Raw genomic sequence first — 25,964 nt, forward strand, 5'->3', positions numbered from 1 at the left:
ACACCAACATCTCCTCCAGGAAGAGCCCCATCAAATTTGAGCTCTCCCCTGCATCGCCAAGGGCCTCGGAGGAGCCTGGGATTAACTGGAACCAGCTGCTTCCACCTTCCCCCTCCTCTCGCCTGCCTCCTCGTTTGATCCTCTGCAGGTGACCAGGAGTAATCCAGTGGGGCAGAAACAAATCATTCTCTCCCATGGCAGAACACATGTTTATTAGGTCCCAGAGGGAAAGTGGATACGGAGCAGGTTGTCCGGGGAGCGCCGCTCTGGGCTCGGCTGGAGGTTTGCTGCTGAGCAGACACAACGAGCCTGAAGGTCCCGTCCCAGCCCAGGGACCCTGGGCCAGGCTCTCACCAGCCTCAGCGTGAAAAATTTCTTCCTCATGTCCAGCCTGAATCTCCCCTTTTAGTTTAAAGCCATCACCCCCTGTGCTATCATAACGTGCTCTTCTAAAAAGTCTGTCCCCGTCTTCTTTACCGGCTCCTTTTAAGTACGGAAAGGTGCAATAAGGTCTCCCCGCAGCTTCTCTTCTCCAGAGCTTCTGGTGGCTTTGGTGGGACGAGCCGACGGGCCCGGTGGCTGGGGAGCGGGTGGTGGGGGCTCTGCCGGGACACGGCGCTTCAGGGAACTCGGGGAGCACAGGCTGAGCCGAGAACACCAACTGCTGGCATAGAGCTCATTGTGATTTCTGTAACTTTCCCTGAATTTTCAGTTGTAGTTCTGAAATGGTTTCTGATCCCACTTTAGCAAAAACCTCTGGGGCGACAATTTCAGCTCTTCCATGAGATGCTGCGGTGCAGCCGGTAGAATCATCCAAACCTCCGGCAGTGCCAGCTCTGGCTGTGCCGTACGCCCATGACGTCACCACTGGGGTCGTGACGTCACTAGGGTTGTGACGTCACCACTGGGGTCATGACGTCACTGCTGAGGTCATGACGTCACTGCTGGGGTCATGGCATCACCCCAACAGGCGTTTCTGCTCGGCAATTCTGCCCGATGCGCTGTCCCTCATCCCCCCTCCGAGATACAAGACTGGAAAATACAAAAAAATACCCTGATTAAATAAGGATTATGTGTTGACAATTATTTTAACGGGTGAACCATTCTAAAATTCATTTAGTATCAGCAACACGAATTTTCATCCTTGACCCAACTTAAAACCTCATCAAAAAGAGGCTTTGGTTGGGGTTTCTTTCCCGAGAAATCCGTTCCCCAGAGTTACCCCCTTTAACCGGGGACGTCCCACAGTGATGGGGACGGTGGCACAGACCTGACGGCCCCGGGCAGGTAGCAGAACGGGACCAACTGGGTGTCCCGGCACTGCGGGGGGGCCACCCAGCCTCAACCCCCCCAGGACCGTGTCCCATCCTGGTTTTACTTAGGGCTGGTTTTAGTACACGTATTTATTTGTGTTGTCCTGTTTGATAATCCAAAGCATGAGCATGATGTTAATTTTGTAGCCTCCCCCATCTTTATGAAATACAGTAATTAAAAATAGCGGTGGGGAGAATCTCTTATTTGATACACTCGGGGTGAAAATTATCTGGTTCTGCTTATCTAGAAATGCCCATCCATGAGCTTTGGAGATCGGGGCACACGCGACGTTCCAGCCACTCCGATATGCACAGAACACAACTGAAATTATACTCACACACGTTATTTTTAAACATGAATATTTACTAACATAAATAAACAGTGTTTTATAACAAAAGGCACAGATTTTCAACTATAAACAATGGAAAAATATTTACAATTTGCACATACATAATCAAACAGCAAGTGCACAATTGGTCACTTCAGATCTTCTTTTCTAGATTTTGAGATTTACTTCCTTCTGAGCAAGTAATTTAATCAGTTCTGCAATGTCCATTTTTTTTTTCCACAAAAACTGCTACCAATGCCAGATAAGAGAGTTTATTAAGATGAATAATTTAGCAGCACAAGTATTCAAATGGAGACGGTGCTGCTAACTTCTTCATATTGGATAATAAAATAAGGGTAGCTCTGATCGTCATTAAAAATGACAAAAATCTGCGGCTCAAAGTAATTGTCCACGCAGGAGTCGTAGAGGTCGCTGGTGATGCTGCCGGGGTTGACGGGCGGGGGTCTCCGCATGGTGTGGTTGCCCACCGTGTACCGGCCCGTCAGCACCTTCGCCAGGAACATGTAATGAACCCCCTTGGGCGACCGTTTGGAAAAGTTATGGGAATAACTCGCTTTTCTGGCGAAATAACTGCCCTGTCCGAACATGGTGGCGTGCTTCCCGCAGACGCGCGGGTCGAAGTTGTGCTTGCAGATCCCGTCCACCACGTCCTGGGAGGTGCCGTGGAACAAATGCCGCTCGTTCATGATCCTGTCAAGCCCCGACATTTTTTTGGACATATATTCCTTTTTCCTGGAATAGAAAACGGAAGGTGAAGATGAGCGCTCGCTGCAGATCTGCAAAGGAAAAGCCGTTGTCACTACAGCTCTTAAAGCATCGGTACCATCCTCGGGAGCACTTCTGTACGGAGAGCAGAGTGGGTCTGCCACTTCCAAATACAGCTTTTGTGTGAAATAAGTGTGTTTTAAAGCACCCGAGCTGATAGTGCCGGCTTATCTCTGCCTGCCTTTCACCTGGATGCACAAGGAAATCTCCCTCGGGGTGCGAACAGGGGCTGTGCAGAAATTCCATCCCCTCCAGCTTCAGGAGAGCCCAGGGAGAGGAATCACTGCGGGCCGGGCTGCTGAAGATGCTCTAGACCAGCAGGAATGGTCAGAAAGTCCATCCCTCCACTTCCCCTGAGATTCTGCATTTCTTGAGAAGGGGGAATCCACAAATCTCATTTTATACCAGTCACCAAGCGGTGAGTGGATGGCAACTGTCAGACACAGCGTCTTTGCTTACACGGGACCGGCCGACGCAGGGTTTTGTGTTTGCGAGACCACTCCAGCTCCCTGGGTCACCGCGGCGGGGGAGCCACGGCACTCATTAATGGTTGCCTTCAATAGCAAGATTATTTGATGAAAACAACCCCTCCTAATTTGGCTTGCAAGTGAATAGAAAGATTTTTCAACTAGATATCCTAGCTTGATCTCGAAGCTTCTGTGAAGATACATTTTACAGAAGTTATCAGCAGATAGTACATTAAACCTCTTACACAGGCAATTTCAGGGCAAGATATTTTTCAGATAAAGTTGGTCAACCGAATAAGCTCCTTTTCTTCAGAAAATCCAGAGTTTTATGTATTCTACTTAATGACCAAGTTATATTTGGCAGCGCAAACTATATAGTTTAAGGTATTTTTCCACTACTGTAAAATAATGGTATTTGCATTATCTTACCTTTTATACTTCTCCCAAAGAAACTGATTCTGCACTCGCAGAATCTTCAAAATTTTATATTTGGTCTCTGGCACAGTCTTGTGAAACAGGTTATAAATGGTTCTATAGCTTTTATCTTCCTTCAGAACAGGCACTTGGATGAAGTCCTGAGCTGGATCCATCCTGATCCAGGTTTCGGGGTAGAAGTTGGGCGAGGTAACGGCCGTCGGGGACAAGACGTGTGAGGAAGCGGCTTCGGCCGGCGGGGAGGATGCGGGGGGATTCCCACCTAAGGTCCTGGGGAGAGGAGAAAAAGGTTGGGCTTAAACATTCACCAACACGAGAGCTTCGAAATCGCATTTATTTCATCACCGGTTCTTAAGCAATCGCTGCTCTTCAGTGCTGTAACAATTCACATGTCTGCAGTGCTTGTTTAAAACAACCACGCCAGCTATTTCTGCTATTTTAACAACTCCTCCGTCCATCCGAAGTAGGAACAAGATCTTGGCTTTCAGGGATGCTGTTCCACGGATGGAAATCTGGGGGTTAGAAGCCTACTATTGTCATTCTGCACATGCTGGGGTGGGGTGATAAACTCCAGACAGGCAGAACGCCACCAAACACAATTATTCTGTGCATTAGCTATAAATCAATAGTGATTTTAACATACAGAATAAGATGAATAATGCAGCAACATTCGACTTAACTCCTTTAGACAACACATAAAAAGCTATACTGTCTTGTACAGGATGAATAATAATAACCCCACCTAACAGCATTTTATAGGCAAAACCTGCAGCTATTTCCCCGCGTCGCCCTGGCAGCGCTGCCCAGCCTGGTGCTGGGGAAGCCTCTCCGGTTTTCATCCGCACGGGCCACATGTAAATTTGCATTTGCAGCTGCTGATTTTCATGCTGCCAGGTGGGGAGGGCTGCGGGAGGGACCTGCTCCCTGGGACACGGCGGCACGGACGAAAAACAGGCACCAGTAAGGCCCAGTTAAGGGTTGGTATGGCAAGACTTTGTTCTTCGTAAATATCTGCACCTCCGTGGCATTTTTCACACTCCTGAAGCTGCTAAATTTAGATAAAGAGTGTGGCATTCGTGGCTTATGTTCATCCGATTATAATCGGAACGAGCAAGCGTTATCCAGCTGAGGAATCCTGCTTCTGGGAGTTCTCCCTCTCACGCCAAGGAAGACGCCGTGACCACGGCAAGCTCGCAGGTTCTGCTCCGGTTTTCACACTTTAAGCTCCCAGCTCTCGGCTCCCACAGCTGGTGAGGTTCCCTGCCAGCTGCAACAATACATGGAGCTAGCTCAACATTTCCCCAGATGTTTTACCAAAGTATTTCGACAGGAAAAGCTGCTGTTGACCCCAGGAGCGAGCAGCAAACGGGGAAGGTGCGCTCAGGAGTCGGCAGCTCTAGTTAGGAAAGACTTAGAAGGCAGAGGGACCCACTGCCTGGCGGGAAAAACCCGCGGTGAATCTTCTCGCTAAAGCCCACGGACGACCTCAAATTCAATTCCATTAAATTAAAGTTTAATAAACATTAAAGGTCATTCAGTTTCTCAGGTCGCTTGTGTGCTGGTACCACAGAGTTGAAGACGTCCCTGCTCATGGTGGGGTTGGACTCCACGAGCTTTGAAGGTCCCTTCAACCCAAACTATTCCATGATTCAATGACTCAATAACACATCGCTGCCAGGGAGAAAACCTGCTCAGACGGGGAGGAAACGGGGAAAGCGAATCCTTTGTGTATTCACCTTGGGCAAGCCGAGGTTTGACGGCACCTGAGGCCGAATCCTCCTCCCCGCGTAACGCGACTGGATTTTGCACCCGGGCAAACTCAGCTCCCGGCGCCCTGGCTGTAAAAGTCAAGTTTCCTGGAGACCAAACAAACTCTCTGAGCTTTGCTCAAGGCAAAGCCATTTTCTCAAGTGGCTCTTCAGGAATCAAACGGCTTTTGTCCAGGCACGGAGCTGCCTGAAAAGCTGCGTAACTGCGACTTGTGCACCCAAACAACCTGTTCTGGAGGTACCGACAGGCACAGAGCGGCCTCTGACTGTCCCTGCTCCTTACCCGCTTTTCTCTGCAGTGCCAACATCATTATCTCGATAAACAAGAATTCCACTGCTATTCACATCTTACCTACAGAAATGTCAGTTCAGGTTGCCTTTCAGAATATTTAATGCTGCTGATATATGAGCCTGAAAGATTTTTTTGTGCGACCCAGAAATAATTTAATGTGATTTTCTGATCGCGGGTTGAGCTTTTTGGGCCTAAAAAAAAAAAAACCAAACCGGGGGAAAATGTCTATTTTTAAATTGATACATCCGATTTGGATCAGAGAGACAGTAAACTGTAACGCCACCCGCACTTTTCAGAGCAGATATACTCTTTAAAAAAAAAGTGTTCACGTGGCTTTCACCTGCTGTTCAAAGCTAAAAAGAGACCTCACTTTATTTGCATGGATTTGACTCAATTCAGAATTCTTCCCACTGTTTAATAGTTTAACAGAAACCCAGAAGATGGATTTTTCTAAGTATTATTATTAAAATATCAGTGTGCAACATTACAGTGTGGATTTGATTTTTTTTTCCTCCTAAAGTCAATGGGTAAACCAATATTCCTGCAGAGCTTCATTCACTCACACTTGGGCTGAAGAGCAAGCCCGGATCAACAATAAGTTATGGATTAATGAGGAAGACACCAAACACAATAAAACCCCTGCAGTCCTCTGGTGTACTTTGCTCGCTTCTTCTGACTGGTGTAAATTATTTGTAAGCCATTAAAAAGTCTACACTTTTCAACCCCTACCACCCACTTCCCACAGTTTCTATTCAAGAATTCTTTGCAATATTATAACCGATTTAAGCAGGTGGGAAATAAAAAATCTCAGGTAGCGTTGTGTGATAAGTGGAAGTAAATACTGACTTCTTAAGGATAGCTCCCGTAAATATTTAAAATATTATTTCACACTCTGTTAAGAATTGGTGGATTTTTAAGTAAGTATTACAAGGTCTTTATTTACTGCAGAACAGCAGAAATGTCAGAGTTTAGCTTCTAGATTTGGCGGCTGCATGAGGAGTTACGGTCCACTAAAATTAGCAGAAATTGCATCATGTTAGTGTATCTCAAAATTATAGACTTGCACTGTAGTAAAACAGTCACTGGTAGCAAAACAGCCGGAGAATATCTAAAATCCTTATTTTTCATTAAGGCAAGATTCAGAACAGCCACAACCAGAAAGGCCGTGCTTGGTCTTTGCACCTGCACCCTCCCAGCGTCTCTCTCATAAAGTTTGGGTTTCCTTCCTGTCAAACCATATCTAAAAATGTTTCTAACAACCACGTCCTTTGAGGCTCTCCCCACGTTCCCGGTCACCTCGCAATTAGCTGCGGTAACGACTCTGCAAGCTAACGAGGTTCCAGGCTGGCTGCAGCAGTCTCAGCACGCCGAGCTGGCGGGCAGGCCAACAACTTTGCTAACGGGACAAGATGTTCCTAATGACCCGGCTCTGACAATAACGTTTCCAGCTGTGCTGATGAGATCACAAAAATGGCATTTTTATGAGTTGTAATCAAAAATGACAGCAATGCAACACCTTCCGTGCTCTGCCTTGGATGGATGAGCCTGTTCACCCCTAGATGAGACAACAAGAAAAGCTCAAGTTGTGCTTTAGTTGTGCTTGGAAATCAGAAAATGGTTTTGAATGCTCATTTTTATGGGACCGAGAGCTGATCGCTTGGCAATCGCTCCAGGCGGACACCGAATGCTGGACAACACTTGGGCAAACTTGGAAGTACATCTGTGCTTCTGATGTTCTGCAATGCACAAGGTACATGACAACCTTCAAATAACAAATGGAACCTTGCAGTAAGGAGCTCCTCAGATAATATTTACCTTGAAAAATGACAAGCTGCCAATATGATCAAGATTTTTTCTTATTTCTTCTGATTTTTCTACCCAGTGATGCCTATTTCCTTGCCACATCTTCAGGAATACAATTCTCCCAGACAGAACTACACCACAAACAAATGCAAATTTCCATTTTGCTGGGATACGTACTGTAAAAACGGCATCAGCACCACGCAGGAGCGCAGAAGGGGCCTCCTCTTGATCTCTCTTCTGAAACACGCGTTTTGCTGAAATCCATCTTTGATGTTTAGGATATACTGGTTATGCCAGGTAACAAACCGAACCTCCTTCAGACCCCGGCAGCTGGCTTCTTCTATCAATCTGACAACAGGCTGGTACAAGAAAATCAAAACATACACATGATAAATTACATGCTTACGAATGAATATTTTTGCCAGGGACCTCAAATAATCCCTCTCTCTACTCCCTTCCCCTCCCGTCTGTCTCCTGCTCTGAGACACAAGTACATTTAGACCACTGGAAAACATTCCGTTACCTGTTTGTAAGATCTGCCAACCAGGCGGATTTCACAGCGTTCCTACATAATTAGTGCTGGTGTCAATGCATTTTTACACATCAAATGTTATTCCTGATATCTAACCTAAAACTCCCTTGGCACGAATTACTTTTTGTCTTTGCTGAACGTGAAAAGCAGCAGCTTGCTGTACAGCAATCTTTTGCATATGAATATATTCTCAGTATTTTCTTTTACTTTCTACACTAGAGAACTCAGTTCTTTTAAGTTCTCCTCACAGGTCAAATATCCTAAACTTCTTGCTATTTGTGGTGTTTTCTTGCAGACTCTCTCCAGTTCTTGTGGGTTTTTTTCATCTGGAAAGCCCCAAACTGTGTGCAGTGCTGCCCTAAGCTTCCTACCATGCTTATAAAGGCAGTGTGATACATGAAAAAGATGAATGTGATCTAATTTACACCAGTGGGGGCATTTCTGGTACTGCCAAAACTGTAAAACATGGATGAGGCTTTATTCAAAATATATTATTTGGTCAGCCTCCGTGTCTCCAACATTTTCAGGCATAATTGAAGGTGCAGCCCAACAGAGCAGAGTTCTCCTTGATTATCTTCCTCAACTCTAAGTAACTTTCCTGAATGTTTGTGAGGAAACAGTCTAAAAATGTGGATATAGTTTATGGTATATACCGTACAGAGAGTTTGGGAGCAGGATTCTGGGAGGTGTTAACGTACCTCAGAATATTCTCTCCAGCCAAAGTGGTCCCTGCAGAAGTATTTCCAGACCGTGTAGTAGCTGGAGCTGGAGCTGGGGCAGGACGGCGTGGACAGGCGCCGCATTTGGTCAAACTCGACGGTTTCGTATAACTTCATCACATTCAAATCCACCCAGAACTCCTGTCCCCTGGAACCAAGAAGAAAAACAAGGAATTCTCACTTTTTGTAATTCATTTTAAAAAGATGACTCGGAGAAAACGAGACAGGGCTAGAGCTGGTGCGGTCCTCCTCGGAGACAGCCCTGGTCCGGCCGTGCTCATGTCGCACAACCCCGGCACCATGAGGACGTCCCACGAGCTTCAGCTGGGGCCAACACAGACACAAGTGTGTCGAGCGGGACACTGAAGAGCTGCGAGGGCAAAATATCTCCTTAATAAGAGTTTCTGTGGAATGGCGGATGTTTTCCACCATTCTTTGGGCAATGGTGGAAAAAACAGAGTCTTCAGCACAGAAAGCACAAAACTCAAACCCATCCGACTTCCCAGTCCACTGGTATTTATTCAGTATGCATGAGTGGTACCAAAATCAATATCCGTGTCCTTGACATTTTCAGCATACTAAGTAAATACAACACACAACCGCATTTGATGAAGCAGCCACGTACTATTCCAAAGGTTATTCTTGTGGAAGTTGGTGCTTCAGGGAAGAGAAGAAGATGTAAATGGCTCCAGATGAGGAGCAGCTGCTGCCAACGCACCGGAGAGTTGAAGCATCTTTCATCACGTGCAGGAGAAGAGAACGAGGATGATATGAAAAGGAAAAATGATCCCACAATTTGGAGGAATATTGGCTTTTTTTCGAGTAGCTATATTGCTGCTACAAAAACCAGCGCTAACAGACAACTTCACGTAAACTTACTGGAGCTTTCAAAAGGACCCAACAACAACAGGGGGCTACAAATTAAGAACTAAAGTATATGCCTTAGCTAAAGGAGAAAATAAAAGTGCATTTCCCCTATGTTTTACAAAGTCTTGTTTAACAGTGCCCGTGGAACAGCTTGGCAAACAGTTTCTAATGCCGCTTCATTAGTCAGTATTAAGAGAGAGACATCAAATTAAAGAACATTCTCAAGGAAAGCAGGGAGTTCTAAAGCGCTGCTGATCCTTAGACAATCACTGGTTTATTAGCAATCAAGAACTTAAGAAATTCATAGAAATTGAAAGCAATGACAGTCGTATTCATTCCCTACAAAAGTCATTTTTTTAGAACTGGGATTAACATATTTCCAAAATAATGCTGTTTACATAATTAGTTTTCTACTTTTATAATCTCTTTACAAGTTGTCAGCTTACTATTCATTAGCAGCTAGCGAGCTTTGGCAACTGGAAATGCAGCTTTTGAGACTATATAAAATATTTTCTTTGAATTCTTAACAGTAAACATAAATCAAGCTGATATTTGCAATCTACGGTTTATTTGTAAAACTTTGGCACATTAATACCGCAGGCATCAAGTCCTGGGCACGAAATTGGGCCCATCAAGCGACAGCGATTCTAAACATCCACAGGAATTTCTGAATACAGATTTGCTGGAGAACGGCTGCGATTTTGCTCACTATTTCACACTTACTGGCACAGTTGCTGAAGAGGTTTTTTTATGTTACTTTTACAGAAAGCTACTGCAGAGCTCTCACTTTAAAAAATTATGATCAGCTGGCACAATCCTTCCTTTCTCAGCAGGAGGTGCAGGTATGAGGACGTTCTTTGTGTTTATCGCCATCGATTAATTGCATTTTGGTCTGTGCAGTGTTAAGCATAGGTTGAAGTTTTAATCGCTTTTCTGCTACAGACAAAAGGACGGTACGGGGGATCTCACCCACCGCTCTTTGGGTACATTTCATTGTTTTCAATAAGCTTTCATATGGACTTAAAGAAAAGATACAGAATAATCCCAAAGGAAAAGCAGAACCAACCAAAATAAACGACCGGTACCCAGGGCCTGAAATTAGTTGTAGGGCTTAAAAAAAAATACACGCAGTTTCTGGAGTGAAAAAATGAATACCAGATCACCCCACCTTCCTGGTATGTACTCATTTTGTTCCATAACAACAAGCTACAGCCTGCTTTATTGGAAAACAATGTGTGAAATCATGAGGAAATCATCCCTCTGAAATCCCAAGCTGTGTTATTATTTATCTTATTTGCAGGCAGCACCACAAGCATGAGGTTTTGAGTAAATTCCTTCATGAATATATTTTTTATGCTGTGTTTATGCTTTAGCAATTGGCATTGTTGATATTATTGTTCATATTTGGAGAGAGGAGCTGGACTCGCTGCTTGGGATTATGTTGCACTACAAATCCAAGTCCTGAATCAAGACCTCCAGATACTGGTGCTGCACATTGCATGAAACAAATACGCCAAAAAAAAAAAGGTATTTTCCAGTACAAACCCTCACGATTCGAGCATTCATTCTCACTTCGATCTCTTTTCAAGTCAAATCCCATGACACAGTTCTCCCTGCTCCAAATATCTGACACCAAGAAAGTGCAAAGAAATGGAAAGCTTTTTCTTTAGCAGTAATTTATTTTCTTTTAAAGGTGGTAAAATGCTGAGGATTATTTCATTTATTATAACTTTGTACGTCATATGTGCTATAGTGAAAACTGATCATGAAAAAATATTTGCAGTAGTTCTGTGCCAATGCAGTGCAAAGCAAAGAGAATTGAAAACCAACATGATGATGATCCACCAGCATCCTGAACTCTCTGGAAAAAAGTAACCGCATACTGGTTAATATCCTAAAAAGTCAAAGGTCTGTAGGATGAACTCCTAAAAGCCCAGGTTGATGGTGCGTATGCAAAAATGGTATTTGTGTGCAGACAGGTTCCAACTGCAACCAGGTGCAAAACTGGGGGGTTTGGACACGGCTTTTTTCTGGTAGTGCTGCCATATCAAAACTTTGCAGACAATTCCAGTAAAACAACTTGCGCTAAGGTTTTTCCTACAATAAACAAAATCCATGCACGTTCAGCGTGCACCTCCCCATCTCCTAAGCCTCTGCTGAAGATTTGTAAGGCTAATGACAACTTACACTGAAAACAGCTTCTCCGAAAGCTCAACATTTTTCTGCGAAACCTGTATAGAACGTGCCAAATTCTTTCTCAGAACTGGAAAACACGCTGATTGTCTGCTGTTTGGAATTTTTTCCATTTTTCGGCTGTTTCTGCCTCTTCTTTATCAGATTCCCCTCCCTGGAAGCAGGGACAGGATGGTCATTGCTCTTCACTGACACCAACAAATTCCCCGTCCCAAGAACTTGGGCACCGAGCCCCGAACAGCTGATTCCGGCCCTTCCAACATTCCTCTGGAAGGCTCTGTACAAGACACGAGTGCTCTTGTTTTCCCATTCCTGAACAGAACTGCTCGCTCCGACCGCAACGGCCCCGGCGCCTCTGGGTGACCCACCTCTTGGGCTCCCTCAAACTCCAATCCTGCTACACCAGGGATGCTTTACAAACGGTGTTTTTATTTCTCGAGTTGGTAAAGTGTTCGGAACGCTACTTCCCGTTAATTTTAATGGAAAAATTAAGTGATGAAGTATATAAACACCCCGAAATCTACGCGCTTTATTTTTCCCCTGAATACTTTAACTAAAACTTTTAAATTCCACACATTTTTACCTAACGATAAATTATGCAGAATAACACTGCATTATTGTATACAGCTGAAAACTGTAGACAAACGCATCTGAAAAAACACACTATGTCCCCAAAAGCCTACCTGATTTTTTTTTCCTAATTATAACATTGGGAATAAGGAAAGATACTCTTTTGCAAAAAAACCTTGATTCATATAAAATATATATTACTCCCATGCTCATTTACACTCTTTAACAGTGTATTTCTCTATTCCGAAACATTAACTTTTTCAAATTACAACATTCACTGGCTTTTAAGCTCTGAAATACTAAAATATATTCAGTGAAGTTGTTTAATAACAGCTTTTCGGTTCAAGCACTTGCTCTGTGTATTAAAAAGCCTGTTACCAGCTTAAATAACGCAAGGCCATGACACAAAATGACTTGTGATTCCAGGCCGTGGTGCAGTGATTGCATTCCTGGCTTCAGCTCTAACGACCAGGGATGAAAGCAAATGGGACACCTGTACCTCCCAACTGCCCGAGGCCTAAATATAGGTGAAAATCCCCGAATTTAGGGTTCAAGAGCAGTAAGAACGCAAGATGCTCAAGGTTATGTCTGGTATGTCCTTTGGCGTAACACCGCTTTATCTTAGAATCGTGGAATAGTGATTTTCCACCTCTGAGGTACAGCGTACGCCAGCTAAAGGAAAGGGCATCCTCCATGATGTACAGATGGTGGATAACGTATAGATTGGGAGAGGGAACAACACAACAATGAACCAGGAAGGCGACCGTCCCAACACCCCCTCGGCACCGTCCCCAAACGACAACGGGGCCCGCCGCCCTCCATACTTCCCTTGGGCGGTTGGTGTTAAGGAAAAGGAGAGTTTTGCAGCCAACGTGATTAAAAAACAAACAAACAAATCTCGTGGTGTCACTCACTGAAGTGTCCATCTGGAGCCACCCATCTGGAGAAGAGTGGGAAGGAGCTCCGGTTTGTCAGATGTTTGGGAAAGCAGGAAATATATAAAATAGCTTGGTGGGGCAAGCGCTGCTCCCAATGCCTCTGCATGGCGCGGAACAGCCCGCAGCGCCGCCTGCAACCAGCGACAGCAACAATGCCCTCCTTTGCTACGGAAACATTTATCAAACCCCTCTGCAAACACCACAAAACTTTGCCTCGTCTTGTTTCTGAGGCAGAGAATTATTATCACCATTTTTCCCCAGAAAAGCCAGATGCAGAGAGGGACTAAAACAGAGTCCAAAGTCCCCCACAGAGGATCTGCGACAGGTGGGAACAGAGATTTCTCAAGAACTTCTGATCACTGACTAACCAAATAAAGGTCTCTGTTTATAAAATAAAGCGGTTCAATGGAATTATTCGCACTGAAAGAATAAACATCTCGAACTCTCTTAAGAATCCAGCACGCAACCCCAAATTTGGTGCTGTACAGCAGTGCAGCTCAAAATAAATTTCCACAAGTGCTTGCAATAGCAGAACCTGGTTCCCCAAATAAGTTACATTTTCTTTGCACCTTCAGTATAAAAAAATAACATACAGATATAATCTCTCAGCACATCGAACTGGGCAGGTACCTCTAGTAGCAAGCTACAATATTGAAGCGTTTTTTCAGATGAATGCAGCCTGCCAAAATAAGGATATTCGGGCTCATTCTTCCTTGCATTCTCCCAAAGAACTCCAGTCCAATGTGTGAATTTTCTGTGCTGTCCATCGAGTAAGACACATGCTCGCTAGATGTTATGTACAAATAGATGACGAGGAGAAATGTTTTGTAAGTGCTGTGAAAGCACACGTGGTTTCGAACCCTTCTCCTAAGTTCAGTTCTGTGTCATGAGTCTTACCGCAAACAGGGCTCAGAAAAAGAAGAAACCCGGCGATCAACAGAGGTCTGGGCAGGAAATGAAACCCCGTTCCCATCAGAACAGCTGTGCTGCAAAGCACGACTGAGAATTACACGCCACTTAGGTGATGAAACTGTTGATTTTCTCGCTCTGACTAAACCAGTTCCTCCCTGCAACAGCAACAACCTGAAAGCCACTCAGGGGAACAGATGAGCTTAAAAGATCCAAACGGGCATGAAAACCTTTTGTACCTGGGGCTGAAAGAACAGCCAAACTGAACTCAGCAACTGAGATGTAACTCAGGCATTGGCACTTCCCAGTGACCCAAAATCAACAATATTTCATCACTTGCAGGGAGCAAGTGTTTAAACTCCACCATACGAAACTGAACTTCACTACAAGTCCATCCTCTTGGCGAGATCTGTGCTCTTAAGCAGAGGTACTGGCAGTTTGACATCGGAACATCAGAGCTTAGACAACAGCAGCGGGAGCAAAATTTGCTCCCACCAAAACCAGTACAGATTCTATAGGAAGTACCAGTAAGCAAGGGCGCAGGTGACACTCACGAAGGGACATTCTTCACAATACAGCAATAAAAATGCAGCCAAATCCTCGTTATCGCCCTAAGGAGTGGGAAGGGAAAACAGGAACCTTGCACCGAAGCAACACTTTGCATCAGGGCACGAACAAAAACAAGCTGGTAAACTCAATCCCACAGCCTCGATCTTATCAGGATCTCATCGTTCTCACGCTGATGAGAGGGGCAGCAGGTGACAGGGCAGGAAATCAGTTTCATACTTTGCTTAATTTGTTCCCTCATCGTGTCACGCTGCTTCTCTGCTGTGACCGTAAGTCATGCAGGAGGTCTACAGTGAGACTCAGAAATGAGAATGATACTACGCAAAGACCTGCTGCTACACTTGGAAGGCTCCATCACCAGAGAGGAAGAAAAAAAATAATTAAAAAAAAAATCAATATAGTAGTTGTTTTCCGGCTTTTCCTATATTTATTTTTTTACAAGTTGGAAAGGCAGCTTTTCCTGCCTTTACAGTTGGTGACTAGAGGTGCTTGAAAAGCAATTTTCTGTGATTTTCACAGTGAAAGGGTCCAGCCTGACTCGCCTGTTTGTCCATCTGTACAACTGTTGGGATACTGGTCCAGAGATATATACGGCTCAGACGAACGTCTGGCCCCAGACCTTTTCTGGGAGGAAAAGAAAACTATTTTAAAAATCCTGCAATCTGTGTCCCGCACCGCGATGCCAGCCCCAGGGCAGGGGGCCGTTGGGGCAGGACTGTGTTTGTCCTGCTCCTCCCTGAAACCCCCTGTTGGCCGCTCGGGACAGGAGGTGCTGGCTTCAAATGGTCCTTTGGTGTGAACTCCTGGTAAGTTCTAAAAACCTGTAGCAATGAGGATGTCAGACGCATTCAAACCGTCCAAGGATGCTGCGTGTACCATATTTCAGAATTCACACCCAAGGAGCAGCTTCTGTTTGCAGCAGAGGATGAAGATGGATGTCCTTGGCTGAGGTAGACTGCTGGTTTCACAGGCCTCCACGCCAGCCCTGGACATGTTTTGTAGAGAGTTTTGTTTCTTAGTTTTAATGATTGTATCGGTAGGTGATCTAGAGACAGCACAAGCAAAGCCCTGAGTGGCAACAGCGTTGACACAGGACGGGGTTTTCACATCGTGAGGGGCATTTGCTTTCACAAAGCTGCAATATGAACATTTCTAAAGCACTTAGATGGAGCCTGAAGTCCCATTTTTCAAAAATGTCCTGCGCAGACACACCTGCTGCTTTTTTTTTTTTATAATTCTGTCCAATCTCAGGACCACAAATACCTCTGAGACTGATGATACATAATGAAACTGCACCAATTCCATCAGTGCTTTCCACCAGACGGTCAGACACAAGGCTCGCGCTCACTGGTGACCACCAATCCTGGACGTTTCAGTTTCCAAATGTTCCATCCAATGTTTCACGTCGCACCCTCCACGTGCAGCTTCCCAGCAAATGACTCCTTTGCACATCTCACTACAAGTACCAAATTTTGCAATGATTACTCGGCTCAAATCCCCACTGATCTCAACAAATACGTGCACCAACTAGGAAGGAACTTCACGACCGCTGCTCTTGCTAAGCAAGTAATTGTAACGGACTCTTTGCGTTCCGCATCCCTTCCCAAAGGGGCAGGCAGACAGTGTCCCACCGCCGTGCCTGCGGATTACCTGGGAGCAGCTCTTCTGAGCAATCTGCTTCCCCGGTTACAACTCTTTGTTTCAGAAAGGACTGTTTTATTACCCGAAGCACACAGGGAACAGACTGACCTCAACCTGAAGCCAGGTGACAGCTGCCTCCAAAACTGTCATCTGTTTATTGACGCGAAACAAGAAAAGGGATATAGGAGTGATTGCCGATTCCTGCGGCAGCTCAGCAGGACACTTGTAACTTCCCTAGGTTTGTATAGCTAGGAGGCAATTAGTTTTATTTCATATGTAAATGATACTATAAAGTGGAGCAAATAGGAATTCATTGAGGCGCGCTATTGTAAAGCACAAGGCAAACACTTCTAAAATCACTTCACATGTTTTTTTATTTAGAGTCTCTGTCTTGCATTCCTTCCAGCAAAGAATTAAAAGAAGTTCAAAACCATTCAGCTGTGTATAGTCAAGAAACACCACCCACAAAACCGCCAGGCAGAGTAAATTTCGGCTGTTTTCTCATCTCTGGTGTTATCAATAACACATGGGTTATCTCGTAGGCTGTGGCAGCTGTGCAGATCAGAAAGATAACTCCCTATATTTAACTATTGAGTTGGTCAGACGACCTGCAGAAGTCCCTGAATGACTGAAATGCTTCCACTGTGCTCTATATGGTTTTAAAAACATATATAAGCATAATCTTACAGCATCAGAGAAACAAGTTATTCCATGAACACAAGGACAAAGGAAAACTAGTTTCCTGTACATTTATTTTTGTCCTTACTGTTCCTTCCCAGTTCTCTCCATGTGCCCATTGACGACCCCATCGGGGAACACACAATATTTACTCTGAATTAATCCAAGAAGCCTGCACGGGCACTGAGTAACCAGGCAAGTGCTCCCAGGCAGAACATGTACCACTGGAGATCCACCTGCTCCTCCCTGGCTGCAGCCATCGCATTTTGGCCTTTCTCTTCCAGCCAGAAGGAGCCATTTCAGAAAACTCAGAGAACTTACAGGAAAAAAAACCAACAACATCAAAGGAACCATGAGAACCTGTTGTTTCCTGTGAGTTGTGATGCGCCGGGGTGCATGTGGTTGAACGGAGGCTGCAGATCCCGCAACACACAGGGATGTCTCTTTGCCAAGAGAAAGGGTGGAATTTTCAGCCAAAAGAGGTGAGAACTGATGGGTCAGGAACTGCGGAGCTGTTTTAAACAAATCCTCGTGTCATCACGAATGATGTTGCTTATTTTGAAAAGCAGCAGAAGCGTGACGGGACAGGTGTGCGCGCGGGGAAAACCTGCTCAGTTGTGCAGCCAAGTGTTTCCCCTTACCGAAGAGCAGCTGAAAATATCACAGCGGGTGCTGCGGTGCTGGAAAGCAGCACGGGGACGTGTTTGCTCCCATCCTCAGCCGCACGCTGGAACTTCTCCAGGGCCTCTCCTCACATGGAACCCAGCGCTTCCAAGTGTTTTAACCTGCTCAAGTCCAGATTCCCTCATTTGTTTAGAACGCTTGGTATTTGGCTCTAAATACTCGACAGATTTAAGAAAGAAAAAGTATAAACTGTTTATGATAAAGTTTTATATTCAGCCTGAGGCTAAACTGCGATAAGTACCTGAGGCAGTCATATTACAAAGTAACTAAACAAAGTTCACCTCCTACTTTAAAAACATATTCCTTTAGGTGAAAGGCAACAACTTAATGTATATTTTACATTACTCATCTAAATAACATTAGGGTGAAGAAAGATTTATATAAATAGCTACTTGAAGAATATTTTAATTTAGAGCTTAATCTCTAATAATAGTCCAACACCTTCTTGAACAGCCCAACTTTCTTGGAGCAGCGGACGATGGCAATATTATGCATGCAGACGGTAATCGCTACTTAATATGCCATATAAACTGTGTTTAAAACAAAGGAGAATAAACAACTACCACCCACTGGTTGTCAGGCCGGCTTCTGTGTGGCCTTTCTTGGCCGTGCAAACTGCTGAGCTGACATTTCCTTGGTGTGTGCAATCTGTATAGATAGGCCCGTAAAGCCAGTCTGACTACAAGAGATTAATAGCTTTAGCCAAATAATGCGGTAACCATGTGAACCATGAGCTGTTCCAGCATGTTTGCGAGCCTCTCGGCAAGGTTGGACATGCCGCTATCTGCATCTTGTTGCCAGGAGACACAACATCGCCCAGGAACAGAAGGGAAGGCAGGTTGCGGTGACCACCAGCCAACCCCACAAGAGTCCCAGCGAGTCCCCAGGGAAAGGCTCAGCAGGTCCTTCTCATACCACAGCTTGTGTAAGAAGAAACTGCTGGCAACGCATAGTAAAACATTTACCCTCCACTTCCAAGAATCTAACTTAAAACCACGGTAAGGCTAAGTTTTAAGGCATATCAGGTTCAGTGTTTGAAACCAGAAGCTCTAGTCTTAGAAAAAAGTTTCACTCCCAGGTTCTCCGTGATACTTTTCCACAAACATGACGTTCTGGATGGGGCTCTGAGCAACCTGGTCTGGGTGAAGATGTCCCTGTCCATGGCATGTCCATGGGATGAGCTTTGAAAGTCCCTTCAACACAAACTATTCCACGATTCCAAGGGGTGAAATACATACAAGAGTTACCGAATTTGCCAGTTTGTCATTCCATGGGAAGGGTATATTATAAATTTACAACAGCCGTCCAACCTTGCGTTGGGGCATGATCTTGTAACGCTGACTGAATCAGAGACTTTCCTAACGTCTTGTATGAGATGGAAGAAGAGCGCAGGCCATAAAACTAGCAGCTCAAAACAGAATTTAGCTAGAAAATACTGCTGTTTAGAGTAATTTTAGTCTTGGTAGGCTACTTTTAGCGGAAGAAAACAAGCGGACACACACTGTGCAGCCAGTTCAACGAGATAACGTCCAGTTTGCATCCAAAGGACCTGCCTGTGCTTTGACAGCGGTTTCACACCAACGGCAGCACCGGGAGCTCCCGGCTCTGACTTCACCCCCCGTAACACAGCGTCACGGCTCCAGCAACACCCCCAGCAGCTCCCGCAGCTCCTTCCCACCGACACAAACCGCAGCGAGCAGAAAACCCACCAGACTGGAAACCTGCACACTCAGGGCCACGGCGGACGCGCTATTCACCCATCTGACGGGCTGGAGTTGACTAAGCGATTACAGAGCACTGTTGCTTTTAAAATTAATCATTCTTAACTCTATCATATAGATCATGTGTGTCATGATGGGTTCTGGCTTCAAAAAGAAAACTTTTTGCTTGTTTGCACAGCACTCAAACTTGCATGGGCTTCTCTTCTACATTTGCTGCCTTGTTTTCAGAAATCATTTTAAATACTTGGGAAAAAATTGAAATTCCTCTGTTGTAAAACACAGCAAATTTTATCTGCTATACACTTACAAGATTTTTTTAAAAACAAACTGGCATATTACTTTTTTTTCAAGGCAATTCTAAAAAATATTACTATTCCCTCTTACATATAATTCTTATTTCCTACTTCACTTTCATTTTGAGCGTGGGATATCTATATTCCAGTGTTGTACTCAGTAAAAAGGATGAATGTGTAAGGCTGATGGAGCCTGAGTTTTAGTGCCTAATCTAACATCCAGCGAGGTGAAAGTAAAGCCTCACCTTGACTTTAAACACTAGATTGGGTCCCTGCTGCTTCATAAGAAATCTCAGCACAGTAAGTGGAAATTAAAAGATGAAGGAAGAAGGGTGGAAGGAAGAAGAGGCAGTGAGAACAAATCCCAAGGACTTGGATGGCAAAGGCAGCTGCAAAGTTTTTACTGCACAAGTGTCACTTTGAACTGACTGGGACTGGAACGAATGGGACCAGGCTCACAGATTATGGCCGGGGAGATAAGGTATGAGACATTCGCATTGTATGCTTCCTCCAGAAAGGAAAAAAGAAAGAGAGCAGTCTACACCCTGTGCCTGTAAGAACATGGACTATATAGATCTGATGAACCTGTCAACAGCAGCACTCCCACCACTTCTCAAAATGGAACCTGCATTATGAAAGCTGAGGTTTTGTTTTAGCTCTCAGGGTGCAGGATCAGGGCTAAATTGGTAACACAACCAGGGAAACTTGAAAGCTGGTTTTTAATTTCAGAAAATGAGTAACACTGCTATGTATAGAGGAAACAATAACTTCTAATAAATGGTTTAACATTCTCAGATGACAACTTAAACAGACGATCAGCATTTCTGAACATATTGATCAGATTGGTCAGAGTGAATCAGCTGAAACGTCACCATGTATTATAAACTATATGAGATTTCCAGTCAAAGGACTTAAGAGACCACCTGTTAGAGTTCAGTTGCTTAGAACATAATGGTGAAAACTGTGCTTGGAGAGGCTCCAGTCAATCTGCATGCACAGCGACAGAGCAACTGCTCTATCATTCCTGTTTCAGTTGCTGCAAAGGCTCATTCACGCTGCCACTTTTTCAAATCCAGAGAAAGGACTAATTAGGAACGTCAAGAACAAGTACATGTTACACAACAGTCTCTGTCAACTCTCAGTTTCTACAGAACTGAAGTTGTCTTATTTCACGTGCTTCAAGTCCTTCAGCTTCAATGAGTACTTTCCAGGTGCTAAAAAGCAGTTTAAATAGGTGTGGAAGAACTTTCTGTTGTGGCAAACTTGTTAGGTGTTATTCTGGTAACATCATCACGGAGGTTTATAACACACTTGTATACAAAACATCAGGAAAAACAAACACACATTCTGCTATAGTTCTGCACTGTTGCTTGGTTAAGCACCCTTGCTAGTAAGGGAAGAAAATTCAGTTACCTACCGATACTTCACTTTGATCCTGTCGTTGTCGGGGTTGCAGTAGAGTCTCTCCAGATGCTCCTGGGAATCATTGGTGACACTTTGCCAACTTTGGGTTGCTGTCCTCCTCACCTGCCAATGGTACGGCAAGACTGTGTGATGTTTGGGACAATCGCTGCCATAAACACAAGTGCCCTGGAGAAAATCCACACAGATCTCGATCCCATCTTCCTGATGGGTGTGATATTGCAGCTGGTTCAAGAGCTCAAATACCAGATCAAGAGAAGCTTCTTCACTTTTATCCTGGAATATTCCAGCACTGAATTTATTGCTTGGGTTCAAATTGTATTGCATCGGACAGCTATTCTCTTGGAATACGCCAGATGTGTAACTTTCCAGAATCTTGTCTGGGAACAAAGGACAGGCCGCACCATCGTCAGCAGTGGGGTGCAAAGGGTGATCCTGGAATGATTCATTCCCGTTCTCAGCAGCAGGTCCAGGCGCAGTTTCTGGTGGGAAGCCTTGCTCTCCTGACTGGACATCCTGCTCCGGGTGCCCAGAAGAAGGACAAGCTACTGGCAACTGACTCTGCACATCTGGAGCTGTTGGCATCAGGACAGTCACGTTATTTTCTGGTTGGGGGCAAGAAGTACCAAGGTCCAGCGTCTTTTTCACAGCAGGTTCACATAAATCACTATGACCAGCACCTTGGCCTCGGGACACAAAGACCCGATCCAAGGTCCCAGCTCCCAGCAAACTGGTAAAGATCGGTTGTAAAGCCCGCAGAGTTTCTGTGTCCAGTCTCTTCTGCACTTGCTGCTTCTTCTTGAAGCAAGGCTTCACCGGCGGGATCTTTTCAGACAGTCTTATCTGAGGAGGAAAGTCCTCTGGAGGAGGGCGCTTCATCCCCGGGCAGCGAGCCTGCTGCACAACACACGCTGGCTTCAGTTCGGTGTCCATCACACACAGACTTTGCTCTCTCCAAATCACTTTCAAATGTCCCAGAGCCTCACAAGAACCAATCTAGGGCAGAAAGGAAAACAAGACAGTTAATCTCTCTAATTGCTCATGGTTGACACGAACAAGATCACCCCTGGAGAGGATTTTGAGCCAGCGACAGCAAACTCCTCCCCTCTCTGTGACTGTGGGTAGCTCCTAGGCACGTAAAGCATGAAACCAGCTAAACTCGGGCTAATTAATCCCAAACACGCACTCATCGTCTTCTCACACATGAAATCTCAGAGACACTCAGGCACGCACACACAGTCCCCAGAGGGGGGGCAGGAAAGGGGGATGGTCTGACGCGCTCCTCCTTGTCATGATGTTTATTATTAAACAGCTCTTGAGTTCATTATATCCCACAAAAGTGAAGATTGCATTGTTCATTTTTACGCCTCCCTCACACGTGAACCCGAGAACAGAAGCACTAGCAGATGTACAGCCCTGAAGGTTCCCACCACACTTTAAACATTTATGCCCCGTTTCTTCTTCCACCAGACAAACGGGCAGACGCACACACTCCCATCCTACTCCCCTACAGCTCAGTCGCACACACTCCCATCCTATTCCCCTATAGCTCAGACGCACACACTCCCATCCTATTCCCCTATAGCTCAGACGCACACACTCCCATCCTATTCCCCTATAGCTCAGACGCACGCACTCCCATCCTATTCCCCTATAGCTCAGACGCACGCACTCCCATCCTATTCCCCTATAGCTCAGACGCACGCACTCCCATCCTATTCCCCTATAGCTCAGACGCACGCACTCCCATCCTATTCCCCTATAGCTCAGACGCACGCACTCCCATCCTATTCCCATACATCTTCCCTCATACAACCTCCCACCCAGCAGCACGGTGGGAGAACTGCTGGCTTCACCTATACCAATGGCAAACTCCATCCTGACTTGCACGGGGCCCAGGATTTAACCCTGGGTGTTCCAGCTGGGGGAACTGCGGCACTGACAGCCTGTTCCTCCGGTCCGGTCCGAGCCCGACACTCCCCTCGAGCGCAGGGCCCGTCTCCCGTGCCCACGCCGTGACTCACACCGCGCTCCCCGGCACGCACCGAGCTCAGCTGCCTCCTGCCAGCCTCACCAACAAGAATTAAAACCGGGCAGCCAAGGAAACAAAGGGGTGGTTACTCAGGAACAGGTGAAAAAAAAAAAAATTACACGCAAGATGAAAAAAAAAAAAATCTAGAGTACAAATAAATAATATGTCTCATATGGGACCAGGAAGCAAGCTCTACACCTTTTAATCAGGAATCTTGTAATGTTTGATTACATTTAATTAAACCCTCTTCCATCTCCTTGCACGTAGCCTCAAAGCTCAGAGTGGGGCACCTTAAGGATTATTTCCTGGACAACTGCATTCCAAGCAAGGTAACTTCTCATGGCAAAACCAAATCCCAGAAAACATCACATTCGGCAATAATTTCTTACTACCGATGTTTTTCTCTGGAAAATTTCTCACCGACTCTTCCTTATTTTGGAACATTCACTTATAAAGCTTTTGCATTACCCTGGGAAACAGCATGTCAGGATTGCCAGGAAACAGAAAAGAGTTGTACCTCTCCAGTTTCCCACTTTTTGATTAAATTTAAAACAACCAGTATATTTGTTTGCCAGTTAAACTCCAAAATTATTGGTATCTCTGTTATTCTCCCACTGACATGTCAGGCAATTCTCCTTCTAAACCATCAAGGGTACTTTAAACCTTCAAGTAACTTCAAAGGTTTAAGAATCCTCAGCTCCGAAAGGAACCAGACGCTTCACTTCGTGGTGCCCAGGTTTATATTCAAGAGGATCTCCGGAGTTTCAAGGGGTCCTGCTGTGCCAAGGAGCTAAATAAGTGACTTCTGGTCATTTTTCAGCCATATCTCTAATGCTGTTTCGACATTAGTGTTGCTCCCTTGATTATCATTTAAGTTTTGCTGCTATTTTTAAAGAACTGTTATTGTATAGAGTTGAATCCCCCAACAACTCTAAACATAGAAAGCAGTGGGAATAAGGAAAATCAGAATTTGTTGGCATTTCTATTTCAGCATTTTACCATCCCCAAACAGTTGCTATTATTTAGAGAGAACACGAACAACCAGCAAGAGCTATCTTTGCACGATCCGTTTCAAGAGAGGAAGATCTCCGGCTGGGAGACTGAGTACACACCAAACACACCTCCTTTTCCTATGCTGAAGAAAGCAAGTCTAGTGGTCCTAAAACAATAATAAAAAATAAAAAACCCAACTAAATACAAAATTTAACAGCCAGAGCGAGCAGACCCTGCTGGACACACCGCCTCCAACTTTCCCCAGGTTCTCCGCGCTGAAACCTACCGGCTTGTGCTCCTTCGAGTGAAATTCCAGCTTTTGACCCAATTTCAGGACACCTCCAAAACGCGATCGGCTTGGTGGCGAGGGGGTGGAATAAATAAGCTGCCTGCTGCAGCCGGGCCCTCGCAAGCCGGTACTTCCACCTTAAGAACGCCGAACCGCCCGTGGTGCTGGAGTTGGCTCCGGGGTTACCGGCGGGGGTGCGGGGGGCCACGCTGCCCGCAGCGGCAGCCGCTCTCACCGCCCCGCGGTGGCTGCCACGCCGCCCCGCAGCTCCTCACATCTTCTCCTCCTCCTCCTCCTCGCTGTTTTAAATATCGCTTCCCCGGAGCGCTGGGCCGGCGGCTGCGCGGCCCGGGGAGGAGCTGCGGGGCGGCTGCTCCCACCCCCGGGCCCGGAACCCGGCCCGGCCGCTCCGCCCCTTCACCCCCCCCCGGCCCCAGGGGCCCGGGGCGGACAGACAAGGGCGGGCAGGCCGGAGCGTGCCCGGTGCTCGCTGGTGACAGCGCTTCGCGTCGCACGTCCCCGCGTTGCACCCGCACCGGGGACAGCGGAGCAACCGCAGAGCGCGGGGACTCGCTCACTCCAGCCGCAAAGGGTGAAGAAATCCCTCTGCGTTTGGTTTAGCACGCGTTCGGTTTCACCGCGGTAGAGCTCACCAAGGAGGATTTCCTGAGGCAAAAAATAACCAGAAATGGGGCACGGCGAGCGCGTGTGCGGCTGCACGCAAGGGACCCGCTCCCGAGAACACGCCGCTTGTCAGCCCTGGCGCTGGAGTCACGCACCGCCTTGCAATAAACAGTCCTGGCTCGGGCCAGTGATAGCACGCCCAGCTTCCAAACGTGGCTCAACTTCACGGCCTGAGTTACTCAAAGAACGCTAATTAATGAGTAAGAAGCAAACCAGAAGCCCATCCTGGAACAGAGTCACCGTGACTCATTTTCGGTACCTACCGGGCGTGAGCTCAGCTCCCTTCCTGCACGGGGCCTGCGCTGCCCGAGTTACCGCCTGTGACACGCTCGGAAAAAGAAAGCATGAAGTACAGCAAATACACAGAATTACAGGAAGCTGCTATTTATTTATAGGTGGGATTTGTTACGGGCACAGTGAACCCTGCCGTGTTTTGGCAGCACGCTGTGCGTGTGTGACAGCGCGGTGGGTTTGTTCCGCGGCTGGGGCAGCAGCCGGGATGCCTCCCCAGTGAATCACACGCGCGTGGTGCCGGAGGAACTTTCCATAGGACACGTCCGCCCGTTCACATGGACTCCACGCCACCAGAAATAAGCGCATCTGCATCACTAACTTGGCCAAATAAAATAACTTCTGAAGAGGTAAATAACTTCAGAAGCTGGGATTTATGTTCATGGAACACCTATTATCCGCGGTGGTGTCTTCTTTTTAAATAAAGCCAGTCTTTCATTCCTTACGCTCAGTGATTTTACGAAATTACATATACAGAAATTACAGGCATCTGGAAAGAAACTGTCATTTTCAGATGTCATAAGCTTCACAGCGCGTTTTGAAAATGCTGCACAGCTGTGTTTATAATGCAGGGAGAATATGCCATTTCCACAAATTACAAAAATTGCGCTTTGTGCAGTTGGAGCCGACTTCTTGTAGAATGACACAACAGGGGCTGAGTAAAGCAAGCATCTGTATCTACAGCAGCAGAAAACAAATTATCATCTCTAAATTAATTGAACTCCTGAGCGTCTGAAACATCAGACA

General features: G+C 45.8%; 1 protein-coding gene across 2 annotated transcripts; it reads right to left on the reverse strand.

Annotated features, from left to right (window-relative positions):
* Positions 1-1,712: 1,712 nt before the first annotated feature.
* TIPARP (TCDD inducible poly(ADP-ribose) polymerase) lies at positions 1,713-25,229 on the reverse strand. Of its 2 annotated transcripts, none has more exons than XM_065640212.1 (6): positions 25,190-25,229; positions 20,924-21,924; positions 8,425-8,593; positions 7,372-7,553; positions 3,325-3,600; positions 1,713-2,395 (listed from the first exon to the last, which is right to left on the reverse strand). In XM_065640212.1, exons 2-6 carry the CDS (start codon positions 21,859-21,861, stop codon positions 1,948-1,950), a joined length of 2,013 nt encoding a protein of 670 aa, XP_065496284.1. In that variant the 5' UTR covers positions 21,862-21,924; positions 25,190-25,229; the 3' UTR covers positions 1,713-1,947. The 2 variants fall into 2 exon arrangements, with proteins under 2 accessions (XP_065496284.1, XP_065496283.1); XM_065640211.1 differs by lacking the exon at positions 25,190-25,229 and adding an exon at positions 24,240-24,569.
* Between the last annotated feature and the right edge of the window lie 735 nt (positions 25,230-25,964).

Source organism: Caloenas nicobarica, chromosome 8 (assembly GCF_036013445.1).
Source record: "Caloenas nicobarica isolate bCalNic1 chromosome 8, bCalNic1.hap1, whole genome shotgun sequence".
NCBI classification, from domain to species: Eukaryota; Metazoa; Chordata; class Aves; order Columbiformes; family Columbidae; genus Caloenas; species Caloenas nicobarica.